Raw genomic sequence first — 20361 nt, forward strand, 5'->3', positions numbered from 1 at the left:
TAGAACCCAAGCCAACTTTATTTGTACGGACAGAGCCGGGTACGTGTTTAGAACCCACGTGTGCCTCCCTCACAACGCCGCCATCTTGCCGTCTCTATTGACCACATGGTACATTCGCCCAAAATGGCTACAAACCAGAGCCGCATTCCGCTTCCTGATAGGTCAGTGTTAGCCTCGCTCTATCATTGGTGCGCGTCTTGCGTTCCAAGGCAGCCTCTCAGCACGCTATTGGTCACTCCTTCGGACATGCTCAGTATAGCACTCTGAGTCCGGGATGACACCGCCCCCTAGTCTCTCTCTCATTGGCTAGCCTCACACACGTGATAAGCAATCTTTATTAGCGCCTTCTCTAGAGCTCACCTACCAGTCGGTTTCTTGTCACAAGCCCGTAACGTCCTTTAGAAGCGGAACAGACCCACGTGACATTCCATCCATCGGATCCGACTGCAGACATGGTTAAGTTAGCAAAGGTAATATTTAAACGCAAAAGGAGCTGCCGCTTCGCTCTACCAATTTAATTGTTTATGCTTTTTTTATTTTCTTTATTATTATTATTATTGAATGTGCATTTCTACAGTAACCGAGCAGGCCGGTGTATGTGCGATAGATCGATAAAGGGGGAGCAGCGAGCGGCGGCCTAGATCCGCGCTGCATAGTACGCAAATCTCGGGCCTGTACGCAGGCGCGGAGCTCGGTGGCTGACGTCATGTGGTTTTCCTGCTTATTATTGTAGTAGTCGATGAGGGGTCCGGTGGGGTGTCTCATTGTACGTTCTGGCTTAGGGAAGATGGATGAGGCTTTGTTCGTTGTGGGGATTAGAGCTCTCGTACGATGTAAGCCCCCGTGTGGTAGGTGTGCGGTTCTTTATCGGCGCCATTTTGTTTTCCCGCGAGCCGAGTGTGAGAAGCTCGGGCCTCACTTCCGCTCCCCACGCACGTTGGGTGAACCCGCGTGGCGGCCACACGTGGTCCTGGGGCGGCGTGTTTGTAACACGTGGCCTTCCCTCCCGAAGCTAACACACTTCTCCCATTCTAATGGAGGGATTCCATTGAAGGGGGCGGGCACATGGAGCCTTCTCCTCCATACAAAGCGTGTTAGTGCGCCTCTACCACACTTGTGCACATTGATGTCACCGTGTGGGGGACCGGCCGCTTCATGTGTGTATCCAGTTTTCACACCATTTAGCTGCAGTCCCATAGACCTTCTTTTATTTTTTTTTCTGAACAAAATCCCTCCTGCTACATCTATAGGACGGTTTTACACTGCAATGTAGCAAAATCATGAGAAACGCATATGCCATGATTATGCTGTTTCAGATGCCTTGCCTGTGAAATGTGGACATGTCTCAAATGCAAATCACAGTGCATTTTTACTGTGATTTCCATATTTTTTCTTTAATTGGATGATGTTTTCTAAACCACGCCAAAGATGCAGCATGCAGGACTTTTCAAAACTCACCACCACTGTAATTCAGTGATGTCTGGGTTTAAAGTGGTTGTAAACCTACAAGAGAAAGGCCTTCGATTTGAAGCCACTGCATCGGTCCTGGCACACTACTGTGGCCAGCGACATTGCTTCCGGAGTTATTGCCGGGTATCCTGAGCGCTGTGATTGGCCAGAGCCTTGATGGCGGCGCTCCCACGCAAGCCACCAGTAAATCAGCTGAAGAAACATCGTTCTCAGTCCATTTCTTCAGGGCACATGTGCTGATATATTGGATATCTCCTAAACCGTGGAGGTTTAGGAGATATCCAAGGTAGCTACAGGTAAGCCTTATAATAGGCATACCTGTAAGTGTTAACATCCACTTTAAGGTAAAAACGTATCAGTGTGAAAGGGTCCTTGGTGTGCTTTCAGAAAAACACAAGACCAGTTGGGCTAAAAAAAAAATACAAGGTTCAGCCTAGCCTCGTATTGGAACGATTTGTCATGTGATTTGATCAAATCACATGACAAGTTGCAGCCTATTGGATGAACTGTGCCAAATGGTGTAACACAGATTTTGCAGCACGGCACCGATTTGCAAAACTAGTCCCTGCAATGGCTTTTGCCAATTTTGGGTGCAACTTCAATAGACATCTGTGCATTAAGCTACACAAATATCCATCAAGTAGCACCTGAAATCGTGCTGCCCATGCTACTTTGAAATGTCGCTACTTAAGTGAAGTTGTGCGATTTTAAAAGTAGCAATAATGTGAACCAGAGCTTAAAGTTTTGTATTTGAAACACAAACTTTCTGCTGCATTTCACACCATCTGGTAAGGAAGCACACACTGCAATTATGTGATGCTTTGGAACTAAAAGTACCATGAATCCTTGTCCATCCAAAAGGGGAGAAGCTCGGCTTGAAAATCAATGTAGTAGTCTGTGCCTCTACAGTGATGGACATGATCCTTGGGGTTCTGCGCCGCCAGCTCCCTCTTTGCCCGCTGAGCAAAGGGGGAAGCTTGCCTGGCGCTACCACCATTTAGAAGATGCCTATATCCGGTCTATTGCGTCAACTTGGTGTTACCCTTTCTGTAGGTATTGGCTCTCAATCTCCCCTGTAACTTTGTTCTCATTAGGTTGCGGAAAAAACTCATTTTTATGGCCCTGTGGAACTGACTTGTTGTAGACAATGTTTTGAATTCTTTTTAATGCTTCTGTGCCACAATTTTTGGAAGCGTGTACAAGTCATTTAGGTGGTGGTAGGGCCTGATGGGGAATTTCTAAGACACATTCTTCACCAGGTCCAACTCAGTAATGGGTCGATTACATAGCTTTTTACGCAGCCCAATAGTGTCTAGAATTTGCCCACTGCTGTCCGCTGTAAATTATAAGATCAGACCTGATGAACTAGTCTCGGCATCCCCATCATGCTTTGGCATTATTGGTGGCTAGAAAAGCTGGCTGCCTGCATCCTAGCAACCAATGAAGCAAATATGAAACCCGTTAAGTTCAAACTTATTGAATATCCTTTTCTCTGAATGAAAAAAGTGACACATGTTGTTTTTTTTTTTTAATTGCAGGGAGCAAAAGCACAAGGAAAACCTAAGAAGGCACCTCCTCCAAAAGAAGTAGAAGACAGTGAGGAGGACGAAGAAATGGAAGAGGAAAGCAGTGAAGAAGAGGTAACCTTAATTCTGCAATAAATATTTAGCATATTAATGCTGCATCATTGTCCATTTGATCAACTTAAAGTAGAATTCCATATTATATTTCACAAGCTGGCCCAAACTATTTGATACATTACATCAGTATGTTGCTGTGTGCACTGCAATTTACTGTAGTAACATTAGGCGGCACTGCTTTCTGACCAACTTTCCATCTGCTGACAGCATGTGATGCGGTTTGCAGTATGATTAAGACCCCTTTTGAGGTGGTTTTCAGGCATTTTAGCACTAGAAATGGCACCTGAAAACCGCCTTACATTCATTTCAGTGTGACTTCTAACACTGGCGCGGTGCAGAACATTGGGGGAAAAGTCCTGCAAGCAGCATCTTTGGGGTGGTTTGGGAGCGATGTATACATCGCTCCCTAAACGCTTCCTGCCCATTGAAATCAATGGCTAGCACTTCGGAAGCGCAAGCAAAACAGGTGCTTTTAACCCCTTCTTTGGCCACTAGTGGCTTGGGTAAAGTGTTCTGCTAGTGGCCGCAAAGAAATGCTTAAACAGCAGTAGAGGCGCTAAATAGAGCAGGGCTTTACTTCTAATGTTCGGTGGCCCCGGTGTAAGGGGTCTTATTGCTTGTTTTTGGGTGCTATTCAAATGAATGGCATCTGAAACATGTCATTCCTAAATATGGCGGAAAACACTGCAAAATCATAGCGGTTTTCTGCAGTCATCTGCGCTTTTCTTTTTCCGGCACACCGCCGGCTGTAAATTATTTTCGCCAAATTATGGGCAGCCTAAATTTTGGTGCATCACTAGTTTAAAGTAGAACTACAGTGGAACCTCCTAATTACAAGCATAATCAGTTCCAGGAGAATGTTAGTAATCCAAAGTATTTGCATATAAAAGCGCTTTTCCCCATTAAAGTCAGTGGAAACAAAAAAAAATCCCGCATTGACTTCAATGGCATGCAATACCGCATGCAGGGGAGGGGGGGTGCCGGAGAGCCTCGGAAACAGCCAGGAAGGCCCTGGGACAGCTTGGGAATGGAGTATTTCCATGTCTTTCTGAACGGCACTGTTTGGCTCTGGCGCCCCACCTCAGGCCAAACGTGGTACTGCAAACCGATTTGGCCTAAATCCTGCTTGTTTGGCGAGACAACATTCGCAAACCGAGTTAACATTGTTAAAATATACAGCGCTCGTATTGCAAAAAGCTCCATTTTAATCATGTTTCTTGCAATCTGAGGTTCCACTGTATAGGCAAAACTTTTTTGGGATAGTGATGGAGTAATATAAGCCCTGTCAGTTTATATGTTGCCATCTGCATCCCATTGAGGGAGATTTTAATTCCTGTCCCAGAGCCAAAACATGAAATTAGATAAAATACCTGAAAATTAAGGGAATTCCTTGGTGACAACCAGGTCACCAGAGCTTTTGTCCCCATTGGAAGCCCCCCTCCCAGAAAAGTAGTAAAGGTAAATGGGGTAAAGAGGGTGAATCTGAGGCAGAGGTAGCAATAAAAATCTAATGGATAGTCTAATCCCTCTCCACTATATCCAAAGCAAAAGTTGCCTTTTAGTTCTACTTTAAGCTTATTGAAAATAGAAACGGTTTGGGAATGTGGCTCATAGTAAAAATATTAGTTTGATCCAGTGATCAAACTCTTGCTTTCTTTTTTCCCCCCTGCATAAAGTAAGTATACATTGTGACCCTACTTTCCTCTTTATAGGTCCCAGTGAAGAATACACCAGCCAAAAAAGCAGCCACTCCAGCTAAGGCAACTCCAGGGAAGAAGGCTGCCACTCCAGCAAAGCCTGTAGCCACACCAGGAAAGAAAGCTACTCCAGCAGTAGCAAAGAATGGAAAACGTGCAAAGCAGCAAGAGAGTGAAGATGAGGAAGACAGCGGTATGTTTATTTTAGTTTTCATTATATTGTAGCTATATAGGAGTCTTGCAATCCTTAATCCAATTTTCATCGTTCTACACCAACCCCCCCCCCCCCCCCCCCCACTGCTTTTGTATATGCAATACCTTTTGATATTGGAGCATCAGTGGTTAAGACCTGTGTATGTTCAGGGATATGAGTTCTTGTACACACTTCATGTATTGATGCGATTTTTAAAATGGTGGTTGCTTTAAAGATGATGAAGAAGAGTCTGAAGAGGAAACGGTTGCCAAGAAACCTGCTGCCAAAAAACCTGTAGCAAAGAAAGAAGAATCTGAAGAGGAAGAAGACGATGAGGAAGAAGGTATGCTAAATGTGGCCTATAATGTTTGTTAGTAGGAATATTTTGTTGGGCATGGATTGGTCAAAGCACTGGCACATATGATGAATACTTTGGGACTTAATACAGAATAAGTCATGTTGAGATCCTCAGCTGATGTGCTGGTTTTTGCATGTACACAGATGTATCTGCTTTGTTTAATGTTGCTAGATGGTGTAACTGAAAATGTGTGTTAATCGAATGATGAAATTCTTTAGATGAATCTGAAGAAGAGCAAAAACCTGTTGCCAAGAAAGCTCCTGCCAAAAAGCCTCAAGTTAAGAAACCTGCAAAAGAGGAGTCTGATGAAGAGGGTAAGCTGCCTTTTGTCTTGTGAATTGTTGGCACAAATGATGAACAATTTTGGGACTTAATACTGATCCTTGATGACTGTTGTTTTCTGATGTGCCATAAATTGTTTTGTTTTTAGAATGCAAGTTTTTTTTTTTTTGCCTTGGATAATGAGGGGTTAAAACCTTTGTCAGGTTTTTATTGCTCTGTCCCCATTGTGGAGAATAAAAATGTTGCCACTGGAACAGGGGACAATGAGCACTTTTTTTCATGTGACATTTGTCTAGAACGGGGATATGCAATTAGCGGACCTCCAGCTGTTGCAGAACTACAATTCCCATGAGGCATAGCAAGACTCTGACAGCCACATGCATGAAACCAGAGTCAGAAGCATGTTGGGACTTGTAGTTTTGCAACAGCTGGAGGTCCGCTAATTGCATATCCCTGGTCTAGAATATCATTCTGTAAAGAGATCCCACTTCTGTTGCCGATACAGAAAAGGAAAGTGAAGAATCTCTTGATGCGGTTGGATAGAAGGTTTACAAACACTTTAACCAACTTAAAAAAAAAATGCCCTTGGCTGTACTTTATTGCATTGATGATTTTTGTTTGTTTTGACATTCATTTATAAAACTGTTTTTAATTAAAAAAAAAAATTTGCTTTAAAATTTTAGAATCTGAATCTGAGGAAGCAATGGAAGTGACACCATCTGTTGCTAAAGGAAAAAAAGCTGCTCCTGCCAAAAAGGAGCAATCTGAGGACGACGAGGAGGATGATGATGAGGATGATGATGACGAGGAGGAGGATGATGACGACGATGAGGAGGAAGATGATGAAAGTATGTATCTTCTATATTGCATCTTGTATAACCTTTAGTGGTTTCCTCTGCTAACTTCTGTTATTTTCAGAGGGCACAAAAGATTCTGCAAAGCGCAAAAAAGATATGCCCAAGAATAAAGCTGCTCCTGAAGCAAAGAAGCAGAAGACAGAAGGAAATGAAGGTACTTGGTTTCATAACCGCAATGTATAACTCTGTTATCTGTGACCATCTTAAAAAATTTACTAGGGAAATGTCTAAGCAAGTACATATAAAACCTTTTGAAACATGGAGTGATCTTGGATTTTTTTGATTCTGCATGTAAACAAAAGTTTAACTAGATTAGTTTATTTTCTGCTGGATTAGCTGAGCCCTAGTAGAGCACTTCAGAGTTCAGCTGTGGCAAGAGGAAAGCTAACTGCGCAGTCTGATTAATTGGCTTCAGCAGAGCGCAAGGGTGACATTGGTATTTTAATGCCCCCTTGTGAGGGGACTAAATTTTAAACTTGTCAAAATATTTTTTCAAAAGCACTTATGAACAGAAACGTGCACGTTGGGTGCCCTTATATCAATGCAAGTGCTAGAGGGAGCAATATCTCAAGGTTTATCGCTTTGATGCTGCAGCTGTCCCCTGCCTTCTCTAAGCCCAAGAACTGAATGATCACTTGACCGTTCTGAGCAGATAGTAGCCACAGTTGGTTACTGGTTTCTGCTCTGTCCTTCCCAGCGCTCACAGGAGGGCTGGGGAGGGAGTAGAAGTACCAAATTGAGAGGCTGAACCAGCTGCCGGTCAGCCATTAGTTTTTAGTTGGAAGCATGCCATTCATGTTAATTTTTTTTCATGCTTGTGTTCAAATAGTAGCATAGGGGGTTATTTACAAAAGGCAAATCCACTTTGAACTACAAGTGCAGTTGCTGTAGATCTGAAGGGGACATGCAGGGAAAATAAAAAACAATTTTTAGCTTGCACATGGTTGGATCAGCAGAGCTTCCTCATTTCAGATCTTTCCCTTAGATTTACAGCGACTGCACTTCCAAGTGCACTTGTAGTGCAAAGTGGATTTCCCTTCTGTGTTCTTTTTGTCTCCAGGATAGATAAACTGTCTGAAATTCCTACTTGCAAATCATATTCTTGAATGTTGGCCACCATTTGAAGTATTTGCTATTGTGTATTTGATAATTCTGGTTTAAATCTTTTGTTTTACTCCTTTTTTGCTAGGTTTGTCAGTGTTTATTGCAAATCTGAATGCTTCAAAAGATTATGATGAACTTAAAGATGCTCTGAGGGAGTTTTTTTCTAAGAAGAGCTTGCCAGTGCAGGATGTACGGATTGGAGCCTCCAAGTAAGTATTTTTGTGGTAATGCGCTAAATGGGCCCCCCATTGCTGCAGCTTCTTTACGGTTCCATCTGTATTGCAGGAGGTTTGGCTATGTGGAGTTTGCTACTGCGGAAGAAGTGGAAGATGCACTGAAATTGAATGGAAAGAAGGTTCTTGGTTTTGAGGTTAAAATAGAGAAGGCTAACACTCCTGCCGAGAAATCAAAAAATGCAGAGAACAAAAAAGGTAAGAGGTTTGTCCTCATCCCATATAGTATTTTGATTTGAATTGCCCTGTTGGCTGGTCTTGCAATTTATTCTATCTAATTGTATATTAAAAGTACATATCTAGCCTAGCAAGGATAGGTGCTTCTGTGTATCCCTTGATCTTTACCTTTGTTTACAAAGGGCTTAATCCCTGCTACCAAATTTAGTTACTGCTTACCCTTTTTATAGAGATGCTTTTAATCAGTGGCTCCAAAAGATGTTGGTAGCCTTGCTGTTATACTGACTTCAATGCTTATTCACCAGTTTTAAAAGTGTGCAGATGGTCAAAGTTTAGCATTCCATCAAGTTTATATCTACATTCTTTTTCCAACACTAGCTTCAGAGGAGCATGCAAAGGAAAACCATAGTTGCCACATTGTGGTGCATGTTCTGAGGCCATGCAAATGCAGGCCCGTTTAGAGTTGGCCTTTCACAAAAGGCTTTAATCTTTTGAAAATGTAAACGTTGCTTTTTTCACTGGTTTTCTAGAGATGTATCTGATCTGCAAAGCATAGTCTGCAGTGAAAATCAATGATATTTTCAAAGTTGGGCTGGTCTAAACTAAATCTAGCAGAACTCTGGGTGGTTCTAGCGCTGTATATTTTGCTGGGTGGTTTATCTAAATGGGATTTCTATATAATGAAAATATTCAAGAGTTGTATGTTAAACTTCATAACCAATTTCTAATCTTAGAGAGAGATGCACGAACTCTGTTTGTTAAGAACATCCCATATAGCACAACTTCAGAAAACTTGCAAGAGATTTTTGATAATGCCAAAGACATTCGTCTTCCAACTGCAAAAGATGGTACTAGTAAAGGGTAAGTTGATTCATGCTGTCTTTATGCCTGCCAGCAATATAATTTGATACGGAAATGCTCATTTTCATCTTTTTTTTTTTTTTTTTTTTTTCCCTCATGTTCCTGCACTTTTTTGCATTGGGCAGCCCATTTACTACTGCCAGTGCATTTTAAACACAACATCACTAGATAGGACTGCAACTAACGATTATTTTCATAAACTATTCGTTTGCCGATTTTTTTTTTTTTTATTATTTTATTTCGATTAATCGGATAATAGCCTTAAAAAAAAAAAACTTTTTTTTTTTTTTTTTTTTTTTTGGCCAATTTGTTATTTGGCAAATTACCGCAAAAACACATTGCATGCTTTTCTGCAGCTTCTCCATCGAAGTATATTGAACCAAAAAAATGGCACCGTTTTGTGTTAAGTCCTTGCCCTTTCCAAATACGCAGCAACTGAAATAAACCATGATTGTGAACGTGTACCATAGGAAAACATGTAAATGAACTGTAGTGTGTTTCTGCAAAAAGGTGTGAACCCAGGCCTGAGATGTTTAGTAACATAATGGGGTTAAAAAAACAAGTACAAAAAGCGCAAATCGCTACTGTAAGGGGTTCATTTTTTACTGTGGGACAGTGAGAGTAATATTTACAGTAGCGATTTTGCTTTTTTGTACTATAAGGCCCCTTTCACATTGACGAGTTATTTAGGCGGTACAGCGCTAATAGCGCTGCTATCCCGCCTGAAAAACTCCTTCACTGCAGACTCAATGTGAAAGCCCGAGGGCTTTCACACTGAGGCGATGTGCTGGCGGGAGACAAAAAAAATCTCCTGTCGGCAGCATCTTTGGAGCGGCGTGTATACCGCTCCTTCTCATTGAAAACAATGGGAAACCGCGGCAATGCGCCTCTATAGAGGCGCATTGCGGGCAGTATTAACCCTTTATCGGCCGCTAGCGGGGGTTAATACCGCTAGCGGCTGATACCCGCGACAATTCAGGCGGTATAGCGCCGCTATTTTTAGCGGCGTTATACCGCCACCGCGGCTTTCGCCCCAGTCTGAAAGGGGCCTTAGGCTGGACTCGCACCTATGCAGTTTTAGTGCTTTTTGCATTTTTCAGATTTGCACTACAGAACGTGTTCCATAGGAAACAGTGGTAAATGAACTGTAGTGCAAATCTTCAAAATGCAAAAAGCACTAAAACTGCATAGGTGTGAATCAGGCCTAAAGGGCTAATTTTAGTTTATTTATTTTTTACCCCATTATGTTACTGGCCGGGTAATCTATTATGAAAATTTTAATCGATTAGTTTCGACCCTACTAGATACAATCTCCATTCTAAATGGAGGAAAAACAATATATTATCTCTGTATGATCCTGTGCACAGCACAGGTAAGACTTTCTCAGAATTTCAGCCTCTTCCTGATTGATTATATATCCAGCAATTGCATGGTTGTCTGTGTGAATATCCTGTTAACCGATCTAATCTGAGATTTAAATTCTTCTAAAGGCTCCCTCCCGGCTTACTTTTGACTATATCCTGTTTCATAAAACACTTGCATTTTCTACTGGCTGCAGTATTCCACATGTGATTTGGCCGCCTGTGACTACAGGCTGTTTATGGTCTTTTTGGCATTTAGTAATGCTGTAAATGCAGGCAGCTAGAGACCTACTCCAGCGTTATTTAAATTTATCGCAGAACCTTTAGGTTTCTTCCCTATCGCAATGCAGTAACTGGGTTCCTGTGCATATGTTGGATTTCTAAATAGGTGAAAATTTTGCGTAAACGGGTCTCTTGTAATTAAAGGGGCTGTTCCTGTTTTTTCACCTTCATGCATCCTATGCATGAAGGTGAAATAACACCCGGCAATGACTGCCCCAGCCTGCTGCAGTGTGGCACTACATGATTTTCATGCATGAACTTCATTTAAAACTGAGCTTATGTAGGTTAATGAACTGTTCAGTGCAGGAATTGGTTTCTAAAGGCACCCTGTTGTAAGGTCTGACGGCCAAAATACATGTACCCCCCTCTGCGCCTCACCAACACGGATCACATTTAATTACGTTAACATGCATGGTGGCCATTTTTGTCGCATCCAATATATTGGCCACATGTTTTTACATTCTTGCAGGGTTTGAATGATCAGCTGTGTGTGTGCAAATAAAACAAACTAACCAGATGTGTAGCATGTTTTTAAACTTAATTGTTTGTCTTTTAGGATTGCCTATGTGGAATTCGCCACTGAAGCTGAGGCAGATAAAGCTATTGAAGAAAAACAAGGTGCAGAGGTTGAAGGCCGTGCTATCTTCGTAGATTACACCGGAGAAAAGAGTCATAATGCTGCAGGCAGAAAAGCGGCACCAGGAGGTTTGTGGCGTTTAAATTTAAAGAAAAAAATCCAGCCTAAGCTCATTTTGGCTGGGCTTCTCTGGGTCACGGGAGTCCAATATTTTGCACTCCTGTGACTCCGTCCGCTCTGTGCTGATGTCGTGGGAATTGGCCCAGGCACTGCATCGCAAACAATGCGCAAGTCTGGATCCGCCAGGTGCCTGGACTGGCACCTGCCTGAGACAGCCGGTCCTTGCCCCTCCACAACTTGGCGCTCCCAGTGAGGAGCAGAGCAGCTCTTTGCTCAGAGCTGAGAACCGAGCCATCAAACTCGGTAAGTACTTCTCATTTAATCTAAAACCCCTCTAATTTCAAGCTTCGGGTGAGAAATTTCCTGAACTATAAGCATCCTAAACAATTGCCTTTTTCTTGCACTTGTTCACATTTGGGTTTTAGAACTAATCGTTTAAAGAGGAAGTAAACCCTGCAAAGTAAAGCATACGATGCATGCTAGCCCATTATGTGCCACTTACCTGCAAACAAAGTCTGCGATGTTCCGCTGGTGGCCGCATCTTCCTTCTGGGGCTGCGAACTCCTGCTGTGACTGGCTGGAGATGTGGGACACTCCTGCGCGGGAGCAATCATGTCACAGGCTAGTGAAGAAACGGCACTGAGGGTTTCTGCGCAAGTGCCAACAGTGTCGGTGCACTACAAGGTTAAATAGCTCCTAAACGGCGCCTGTTTAGGAGATATTTACAGTACCTAATGGGTAAGCCTTTTTAGGCACAAATTCCACATTGGGGGTATACAACCACTTTAAGGCTGGAAATGATGATTGTTAACTCAGAAAAATTATGGTGAAATAACGTTTTATAAGATAGTCAAGTTCTGATCCAGCTGTTTGATATATAGACTGCATTTTCAATACTTCCTACTTGAGTTTGTTGCCACGAATGTAATATGTAATGGTCTGTCTTTTTAGGAGAGTCAAAGGTAATTGTTGTGAACAACCTATCCTATAATGCCACTGAAGACAGTTTGCAAGAAGTTTTTGAAAAGGCAACTTCTATTAGGATACCACAGAATAATCAGGGCCGGCCAAAAGGGTATGTATGTAGACTGGTATTGTAAAAATGTTGCATCTAGTAATACTCTTTATAGCAATGTTATGGGTGTATTCACGCCTCTGAATGGGTACACTTGCTAGTAACTGAAATGTAAAATTTTGAAATGGTTTCTTCATAATGCTAAGCTATAACTTTTTTTTACACTTGCAGGTTTGCCTTTATAGAATTCCCTTCTGTAGAGGAGGCAAAGGAAGCATTGGAGTCCTGTAATAATACAGAGGTTGAAGGAAGAACGATAAGACTGGAGTACAGCCAGTCAGGAGGATCTCCAGGTGGGCATATGTTATGTAACACTACTAAATTCAAGCTGGAAATGATGATGACTGTGTCTGATTACCCTTGATGAAAAAATGTTCTCTAGATAGTCAAGTACTGATCCAGCTTTAGCCCACATAGTGGACCACCACACTTTATCTTTGTGGTCACCGAGTCTGCCATTTACAACCCCTTTAACATGTGCTTCACAACAAGAAGTTTTAGCCCTGGTTCACACTGGGAACGATTTGAGATGCGATTTGACATGTCAAATCGCATCTCAAATCGACGGCAATTGTCAGCAATGGTATTGTCCTAATCAGTGCGACGCCGCATCTGCGATTTCAAAAAGTAGTTCCTGTACTACTTTTTGCGATTTCGGGCCGCGATTTACATTAAATTGCGGCCAAAATCGCAGCCGTAAAATCGCGCATTTTACCGTGACTTTGAATTCGCAGCAGTGTGAACCTAGGCACAAAGTTAAAAAAAAAAAAATGTAACATGTTCTTGCCTCCACTGTGCAGCCCGTTTTGCATAGTGTCCCGAACCTGGTCTTGCTCTCCGCAAGAACTCAACACCTTCATGCGAGCTTGCATGGTGTTGAGTTCCTGCGGGCGCGCTCCCGTGATACAGTGAGCGGCAATAGCCACCAGCTGTATCTCTCGGCCCTGCCACTGGCCCCTCATTGGATGTGATTGACAGCAGCACGAGCCTATGGGGGGGGGGGGGGGGGCGGTATTGTGGGATTTTTTTTTTTTCCACCTTAATGCATCGGGCACTGCGTCTTAACTGACAATTGTGCGGCCCTGTGATATATCCAAACAAAATTTATGTCCCTTTTTCCCCACAAATGGAGCTTTCTTTTGGTGGTATTGGATCACATGTGGTGTTCTATGAACAAAAAGTTATGATTTTGACATTTTTTGCTGTAATATAAAATGTAAACTTCATCAGTTTAGGCCAATATGTATTCTACATAATTAAGGTTAAAAAAATCACAATCGGCGTTTATTGGTTTGCGCAAAAGTTAGTCTACAAACTTTTTGGGATAGGGTTTTTTTTTTTGGGACTGCAACATTGCGGGGTACATAGCTGGTGCTTTTTGTGACCAGTGACATTGGTGATCCAAGCTAAAAATAACCCCTTCCCCGCAAGTGTATCAGTGGCTAACACTAGGGGGCAATCAAGGGTTTAAGTGTCTTAAGGAGGTGTCTCTAACTGGGCGGGTGGACTGACTGGCTCACAGAGATCGCTATCTCCCTGCACTCTTCTGTCATAACAAAGATCTAGTTTGTTTACAAAGCAACTCCCCCGTTCTGCCTCTCTGAGAAACAATCGCTGTCATGCGCTCAGTGACTTGCCATTGAATGATGCAAATTCATTGTTGGTCTTTTGCATACACTTTAACCTGTAGTTTGAGATCAGTGAGGTGAAAAGATGCTCTAAAAATGGTAAATAGGTTTGTTTTTAATGATTTACCCTGCCGTTCAAATCCTGTTTTTGTTATGCCTTAGGATCCAATCAATCAAAGACACTTTTTGTCAGAGGACTTTCTGAAGACACATCTGAAGAAACCTTAAAAGAGGCTTTTGATGGCTCTGTAAATGCTAGGATAGTAACCGATCGAGACACTGGAGCTTCAAAGGGGTGAGTGGTAAATCTTAAGCTGTAACTGCTAGCAGAAATATGACGCCTGCAAACAAGATCTTACTCTTGTGGGTTTTGTAGGACTTCTCGTTGAGCTCTACCCTGCCAGCTTCCTGTGGCAGTGATAGGATTCGCAAGGAAAGGATAGAAGGCGCACTCCTAGCCTAAAGTTGCCCCTCGCATGAGGAGTGAATGGCTTCTGTGCAACAAGTTATTTTTAAGGGAGCGTAACTGTTTTAAGCAGGGTTTTATGACGGAGTTCTGTTGCAGATATTTCACTAAACATTGGGCTTAAGTCAGACATGCTTTTGACAGAATAACTTCAAAGTGTGCAGTGCTGCTCTTTTGTGTGAAGGACCATATAAACAAGAGATTAAGAAAATACACTTCTTGTACTTGGTTTAGAGTGGTTTCTACATTTCCATAACATAAGGTTGGGAGGGGGGGGTGCTAGGCATTTTCTAGCAAAAATGTAGAATATGCTGAAATCATTGATAAAGGTCTGATTTATTCACTTTCTATGTATTTGGATATTTCTGTTATCTGGTTATGGCAATACATGCCTCCATGCTGAATTTTCTTGGCTTGAATCATATCCTGTTGTAAGTTAACTTTTTGTTTAATTTCAACATGTAGCTCTATAATTTCAGATTATTTCACGTGTTTTTTTTTCTCCACATCAAATAGATTTGGCTTTGTAGATTTCTCCACCTCTGAAGATGCTAAAGCTGCAAAGGAAGCAATGGAGGATGGGGAGATAGATGGAAACAAAGTTACCCTAGATTTTGCAAAGCCTAAGGGTGAAGGTCAGCGAGGAGGCGGTCGTGGTGGCTTTGGAGGCAGAGGAGGCGGTCGTGGTGGCTTTGGAGGCAGAGGAGGCGGTCGTGGTGGCTTTGGAGGCAGAGGAGGCGGTCGTGGTGGCTTTGGAGGCAGAGGAGGCGGCGGCCGTGGTGGAGGTTTTAAAGGTAAGCTGGGCATAACTATATTTCTAAATGATCTGAAACAGTAGTGATAAGTTTGTGGGATTTTATTTTTCTCCCCTCTTGACCCTTTTTTTTTTTTTTTTTTTTATTTTAGGAAGAGGAGGTGGAGGATTCAGAGGTGGAAACCAAGGGGGGCAAGGAAAGAGAATCAAATTTGATGACTGAAGAGTTTTTTTTTATTCTTGTCTCCTTCAAATTTCAAGCCATCTCCCTTAACTGAAAGGACTCTGAGCTGAAGGGGGCAATGAAATTCCCCCCAATCTATCATCTAGCTATGGCAGAGCCTTCTGTGTGGACATTCCAGTGTGGAGACATACCTTTTTTTCCTGTTAACATCCGGACACCAAGTCATTTCATGGAAGATGCGTGACTGCTTGACTGTCCTTACAGACTTTTTTTTAAAGAAGTGTGTGTGTGTGTGAGAAACAATGTCCTGAAGTTTGTCTGTTTTACTCACTGTACAATTTTTTTCCTACAAATCCTGTAGTATTTTGCTATAAATGCAGAATGTTAATGGTTTGTGCTTCAGCCGCTGTCTTCAGATTAAAGGACCTCATCTGGTTACATACAATTTTTATTTTATTTATTTTTTAACTGTCAGGTCTGTAATGCAGCGCTACCATTTTGAAATAATGATGTACTTGGAACTCCAGCCAAAACTTTTTGGTGTTCAGAGCGGTTTGTCCCCCATAAGGGAGATCTCTTGCCACTTATGGTGGCAACAATGGGTACTTTAAAGCCTTAATTTCAACTAGTTCCGTCCTACCTTTTTGTACTATAACATGACATCCCATGTTTTCTGGGACTCCCTATCCAAATGGAGACTGCTTCTTGTGCCTCAGCTGGGCTGTGTATCCGTCTCCCTTGCCCACGCTCTCTGTACCTTCACTTCTGAACTACAAAGTGTGGACTAATCTGTTCTGTTTTTTTTTTTTTTTTTCCTCTCCTTCTGCCCCCTCGTGTCCTTTAAGCCTAAGCACTGCACGAAGCAGGTGAATTTGGTCTCCACCCTAAATGCTCATTCGTAGCATCGCCAATGTGGAATTGTCAAGACAACCTCCCTGACAAGGGTCTGTTTTTCTGATCCTTGGATCCCTTCTGAATGGCCTAATGCAAGCTTTTGGTGTGTGTGTATATGGCTGCCTATTCATACATAGATATCTATCTCACTCTCGGGCCAGAAGGATTCACCCCCTTAATGTCAAGGCCAATTTTTGCGATATGGCACTGCGTTTCTTCAACCCAAAACGTGCAACGCTATACCCAATTTTATGTTTCTCTTCCATTCATGGACGGACACAGCAGCAATTGACCTTAGGGTATTATCCTTCCCTTTAGGAGAATGACTAGGCAGAAATCGGCACTTTAAGTGTTAAAACACTTCGCACAGTACCTCCCAGGGGGTGGATCCCCTGGGTACATCCCTCACTCTGGCTCATGCAGCCCCAGTTTTTTCTGCCTAGTGTCAGGAGATGACATGGCTCTTCTGGGCCCATGTGCTCTAGAGGATTTTTTTCGCTTTTATTTTTTCCTGCATTTTTGGATCCTGGGATCTACAATCAACTGCCGACTGGATCCTTGTAGTCCCCCCATGTTCAGCCATCGAGCGTGCGCCGGCCTTTAGCTACGTACTGGGCCGTCCACGACATGCCCTGTTGCTCCAGGGCACACATATGACCGGTCTCTATGGCTGTGTCAGTGTGCCGGACTGACAGCCATGCTGTGGTTCTGTCTGGAATGCCTCCAGCTGGTGGTCGCAGGTTGGTAAGTAGCATTCCCCTTGCTGTGGCATGGTGGTTCGGCTGGTGCATTCCTGGGGGGTCCGCCCTACTTTCCTCTCCCTCCTCCATATTTTGGGTGGTCAGCTGTGCGGTGTGCTTTTTTTTTTTAATTGCTGCCGGGGGGCGGGGGTCCTGCATGTTGGCTGTTTTACTGTGGCGCATGCTAATTTTTGCATGTCGGCGGCCATTTGGGATGACAGTTTTGCCTCTAGCAGCCAGAATAACGGCGCGTACGGCTGCAGCACACTTCCATAGGGACAGCGCTGTGGGCAGCAGCAGTACAGCCTGGTCGGGTGGTGAGTCCTCTGGGTGGTCCCCTGCTCTCTGTTGTGGCCGGGAGGGTGGGTCTTGCCTTGCAGTACAAGGGTGGCAGTCCCCCAGACATGCCGGATTTAACCCTTAGTGCCCCTGTTCCTGCGGCCTCCGTGGATGCTATGATGGCAGTCCTTGAGGTGTTTGTTGCCAGGATTGAAGGGGGGGGGGGTAAAAAGTGCCCCCTCCCTCCGTCTTTTGGGGATGTCTCTGACACGGAATCGGGCCCTGCTACTGCGTCTGGCCCTGGTTATGTCAGAAGATGCAGGCCTAGCCCACACGGACAGTGAGGATGACTGCTTCAGTGTCAACGCATAAGGCGTTTGTTGGAGCTCTTATCACTGCGGGATACTCAAACTTTGAGGATTCGGCGGAGACATCAGTCCCAGTTCCGCAAGCTGCCCGCACCACAAGTGTTTCCTTGTATTCCATATCTGGACAAAATTTTGTACAAGGAATGGGATCGGCCGCAGAAATTTTTCTGTTCCAAAATACTTTGCGGTCCGTTACCCACTTTTTTTTTTTTTTTTAATAGGAAATTCTCAAAAGGGTATCTCCTCGGTCAGTGGACCCCCTGTGTCCAGACTGAACAGGGCTACCACGTTGCCTGTGGAAGGGCTCCCGCATTTAAGGACGCCGCAGATAGGAGAGCTGAGGCTGTGGCCTGCTCTATGTTCACAGTGGTGGGGTCGGCAGTGAAGACCGGTCTTGGTCGGGGCTCTAGTGTCGCAGACACTTGGCGAACGAGCAAAGTCGCTGCTGGAGGCGCAGAATGCTTCTGAGCTCTGTGTGGACCTGGCCGACCAGTTGTTGCAGGGCCTAAAATTTGTCTGCGAGTCGGCCTTGGACACGTTCCCCCCCTCTTACTTTCCAGGACCTCCGGTGGTGTTACGCCGCCTTGTGTGGCTGAAGTGTTGGTCTGCGGACCGGTCCTCTAAAAAGGCCTTGGTGGACTTGCCCTTTAAGGGTGAGCGGCTTTTTGGTGCGTCTCTGGATGACAAAGGATGCCACGGGAGGTAAGAGCACTCTGCTCCCACAGTCGGGTAAAGGTAAGGAGCCTCGCCGTAAGCAGGGGCACTCCTTTACCGCCCCCCAAGCGTTTTTCACCCACCCAGTGCAGCAGGAAAATGTTTCCAGGGTGCCAAGGCGCCCGCTGAAGGGCAGAAGCGCCCCTGGTACCACAAGCCTGCTTCTGCACGAAGGTCTGCCCCTGCCCGTATCTCGGGTGGGGGGGGGGCGGATTCACGGCTCGGAGGTCTCTTCTTTCCGACCGATGGGTTTGCGAAGTAGTTTCCTTGGGGTACAAGATAGTTTCTCTCTTGTCCACGAAACAGATTTTTTTCCCTTCCAACCTCCAGCTTCCTTGAACGTCGGGGGCTGTTCAGGAGAGTGGTTGTGCCGGTTCCCTCAGTGGAACGGTTTCAGGGGTTTTACTCCAATCTGTTTGTAGTACCCAAAAGGCAAGGGGTACGTCCAATCCTGGGACTCAAGGCCCTCAACTGTTTTGTCAAGGTGCAAAAGTTCAAGATGGAGTCAGTTCGCTCGGTAGTAGCGGCACTCGATCAGGGGGATTTTCTGGCACCAGAGATTTCTGCGGTTGGAGGACAACTTTCAATTTGTGGCCCTCCCTTTCGGCCTGGCCTCGGCACCACGGGTTTTCACCAAGGTGCTCGCTCTGATTCTGGCAGTGCGCAATCGCTATTGTAGGATACCTGGAAGACCTTCTGAGAGCTTCCTCAAGCTCAGAGTTAGGATGTGTATCACATGCCAGACCCTTCGGGAATGTCCAGAAGTCAGTGTTGGTGCCGTCTCAGCGGCTGGAATATCTGGAGTTAGTCCTGGATTCCTCGGAGGTGAGTTTTCCTTCCAACGGAAAAAACAGACACTGCAATCTGCGGTACAGCGGTTGGCGACCCAGAAGTGTCGTCGCTTTGCTTTTGCATGAGGGTCCTGGGTCTGATGGTGGCCTGGTTCCGTATGCTCAATTTCACACGAGTGTTGGAGAGAGATTCTGTCACGCTGGGACAAGCGCCCTTCGTCTGGATTGCCAGATCCGGGTGAGCCGTCTGGTCAGGTCCTCCCTAGTGTGGCTGACATCTCCGGTACTATGGACCGGGAAATCGTTCCTGCCATGCCATTGGACAGTAGTCACGACGGATGCCGGTGTCTCTGGCTGGGGGGGCGTCTGGGGTGTCCAGTCAACCCAGGGGTGCTGGACTCAGGAGTCTCGCCTACCGATCAATGTCCTGGAGCTCCAGGCGATCAAGCTGTGGTCTCTGGGTCTGCAGGACCGTCCAGTCAGGATCCAGTCCGACAACGCTACGGCCGTGGCGTATGTCAATCAAGCGGGCACACGAAGCTCGGCTGCGGCGGAAGTCGCATACATCTTCCGGTGGGCCGAAAGGTACGTTCTGGCTCTTGTCGGCCGTGTACATTCTGGGGGTACAGAACTGGCAGGCCGACTACCTCAGTTGCCAAATGCTAGACCAAGGAGAATGGTCGCTACACCCGGAGGTATTTCGGAGTCTGCCTGAAATGGGGCACTCCAGACGTGGATCTTCTGGCGTCCCGTCTCAATCAGAAGGTGTCGCGGTTCGTGGCCAGGTCAAGAGACCCGTGGGCAGACGCGCCATGGGGTCACTATCGCCTAATCTACACCTTTCTTCTCCTGAAGCTTCTTCCTCGTCTGCTGCGCAGTGTGGAAGCCGAGGGGATACCAACAATCCTGATTGGCCGCGCGCCTTCCTTGGTATGCGGGTCTGGTGGAAGATGTCCCTTGGCGCCTACCCGAGAGAAGATCTTCTGTTGCAGGGTCCTATCTTTCACCCTGCTTTACAGTCGCTGGCTTTAACGGCATGGCTGTTGAGAGCCAGGTGCTGAAGGACTCTGATTTCCACCATGCTACGGATACGGAAGTCTACTTCACGGAAGATTTACAATCGTACGTGGAAGGCCTACATCTCCATGTGGGGGAGATGAGTTGGCACCCCCCCGTACATATGTGATGTCCCGTATTCTGCTGTTCTTAAAGCGTGGAGTGGATCAGGCTCTTGCCTTAAGAACGGGTAAGGGTCA

The 20361-nt window shown here is 44.9% G+C and overlaps 1 protein-coding gene and 4 non-coding genes across 7 annotated transcripts; all 5 read left to right on the forward strand.

Moving 5' to 3' along the window:
• The first annotated feature begins 332 nt into the window (after positions 1-332).
• NCL (nucleolin) lies at positions 333-15764 on the forward strand. 3 transcript variants are annotated; one of them, XM_040349704.1, is made up of 17 exons: positions 333-470; positions 3009-3110; positions 4823-5000; positions 5236-5343; positions 5577-5672; positions 6324-6488; positions 6559-6651; positions 7687-7810; positions 7887-8032; positions 8746-8872; positions 11072-11220; positions 12164-12287; positions 12459-12580; positions 14078-14210; positions 14898-15109; positions 15140-15175; positions 15288-15764. In XM_040349704.1, exons 1-17 carry the CDS (start codon positions 453-455, stop codon positions 15356-15358), a joined length of 2004 nt encoding a protein of 667 aa, XP_040205638.1. In that variant the 5' UTR covers positions 333-452; the 3' UTR covers positions 15359-15764. The 3 variants fall into 3 exon arrangements, with proteins under 3 accessions (XP_040205638.1, XP_040205637.1, XP_040205636.1); XM_040349703.1 differs by having other exon boundaries at positions 14898-15028; positions 15059-15175; XM_040349702.1 differs by having other exon boundaries at positions 14898-15175.
• LOC120938406 lies at positions 5414-5481 on the forward strand. Its single transcript, XR_005749025.1, has one exon. It is a non-coding gene; the product is annotated as a small nucleolar RNA SNORD82 (small nucleolar RNA).
• On the forward strand, positions 5702-5767 carry LOC120938405. The gene has a single exon (XR_005749024.1). It is a non-coding gene; the product is annotated as a small nucleolar RNA SNORD82 (small nucleolar RNA).
• Positions 12005-12078, forward strand: LOC120938415. Its single transcript, XR_005749032.1, has one exon. It is a non-coding gene; the product is annotated as a small nucleolar RNA SNORD20 (small nucleolar RNA).
• On the forward strand, positions 12617-12689 carry LOC120938414. Its single transcript, XR_005749031.1, has one exon. It is a non-coding gene; the product is annotated as a small nucleolar RNA SNORD20 (small nucleolar RNA).
• Positions 15765-20361: the final 4597 nt, after the last annotated feature.

The sequence above is a fragment of the Rana temporaria genome, chromosome 4 (genome assembly GCF_905171775.1).
Source record: "Rana temporaria chromosome 4, aRanTem1.1, whole genome shotgun sequence".
NCBI classification, from domain to species: Eukaryota; Metazoa; Chordata; class Amphibia; order Anura; family Ranidae; genus Rana; species Rana temporaria.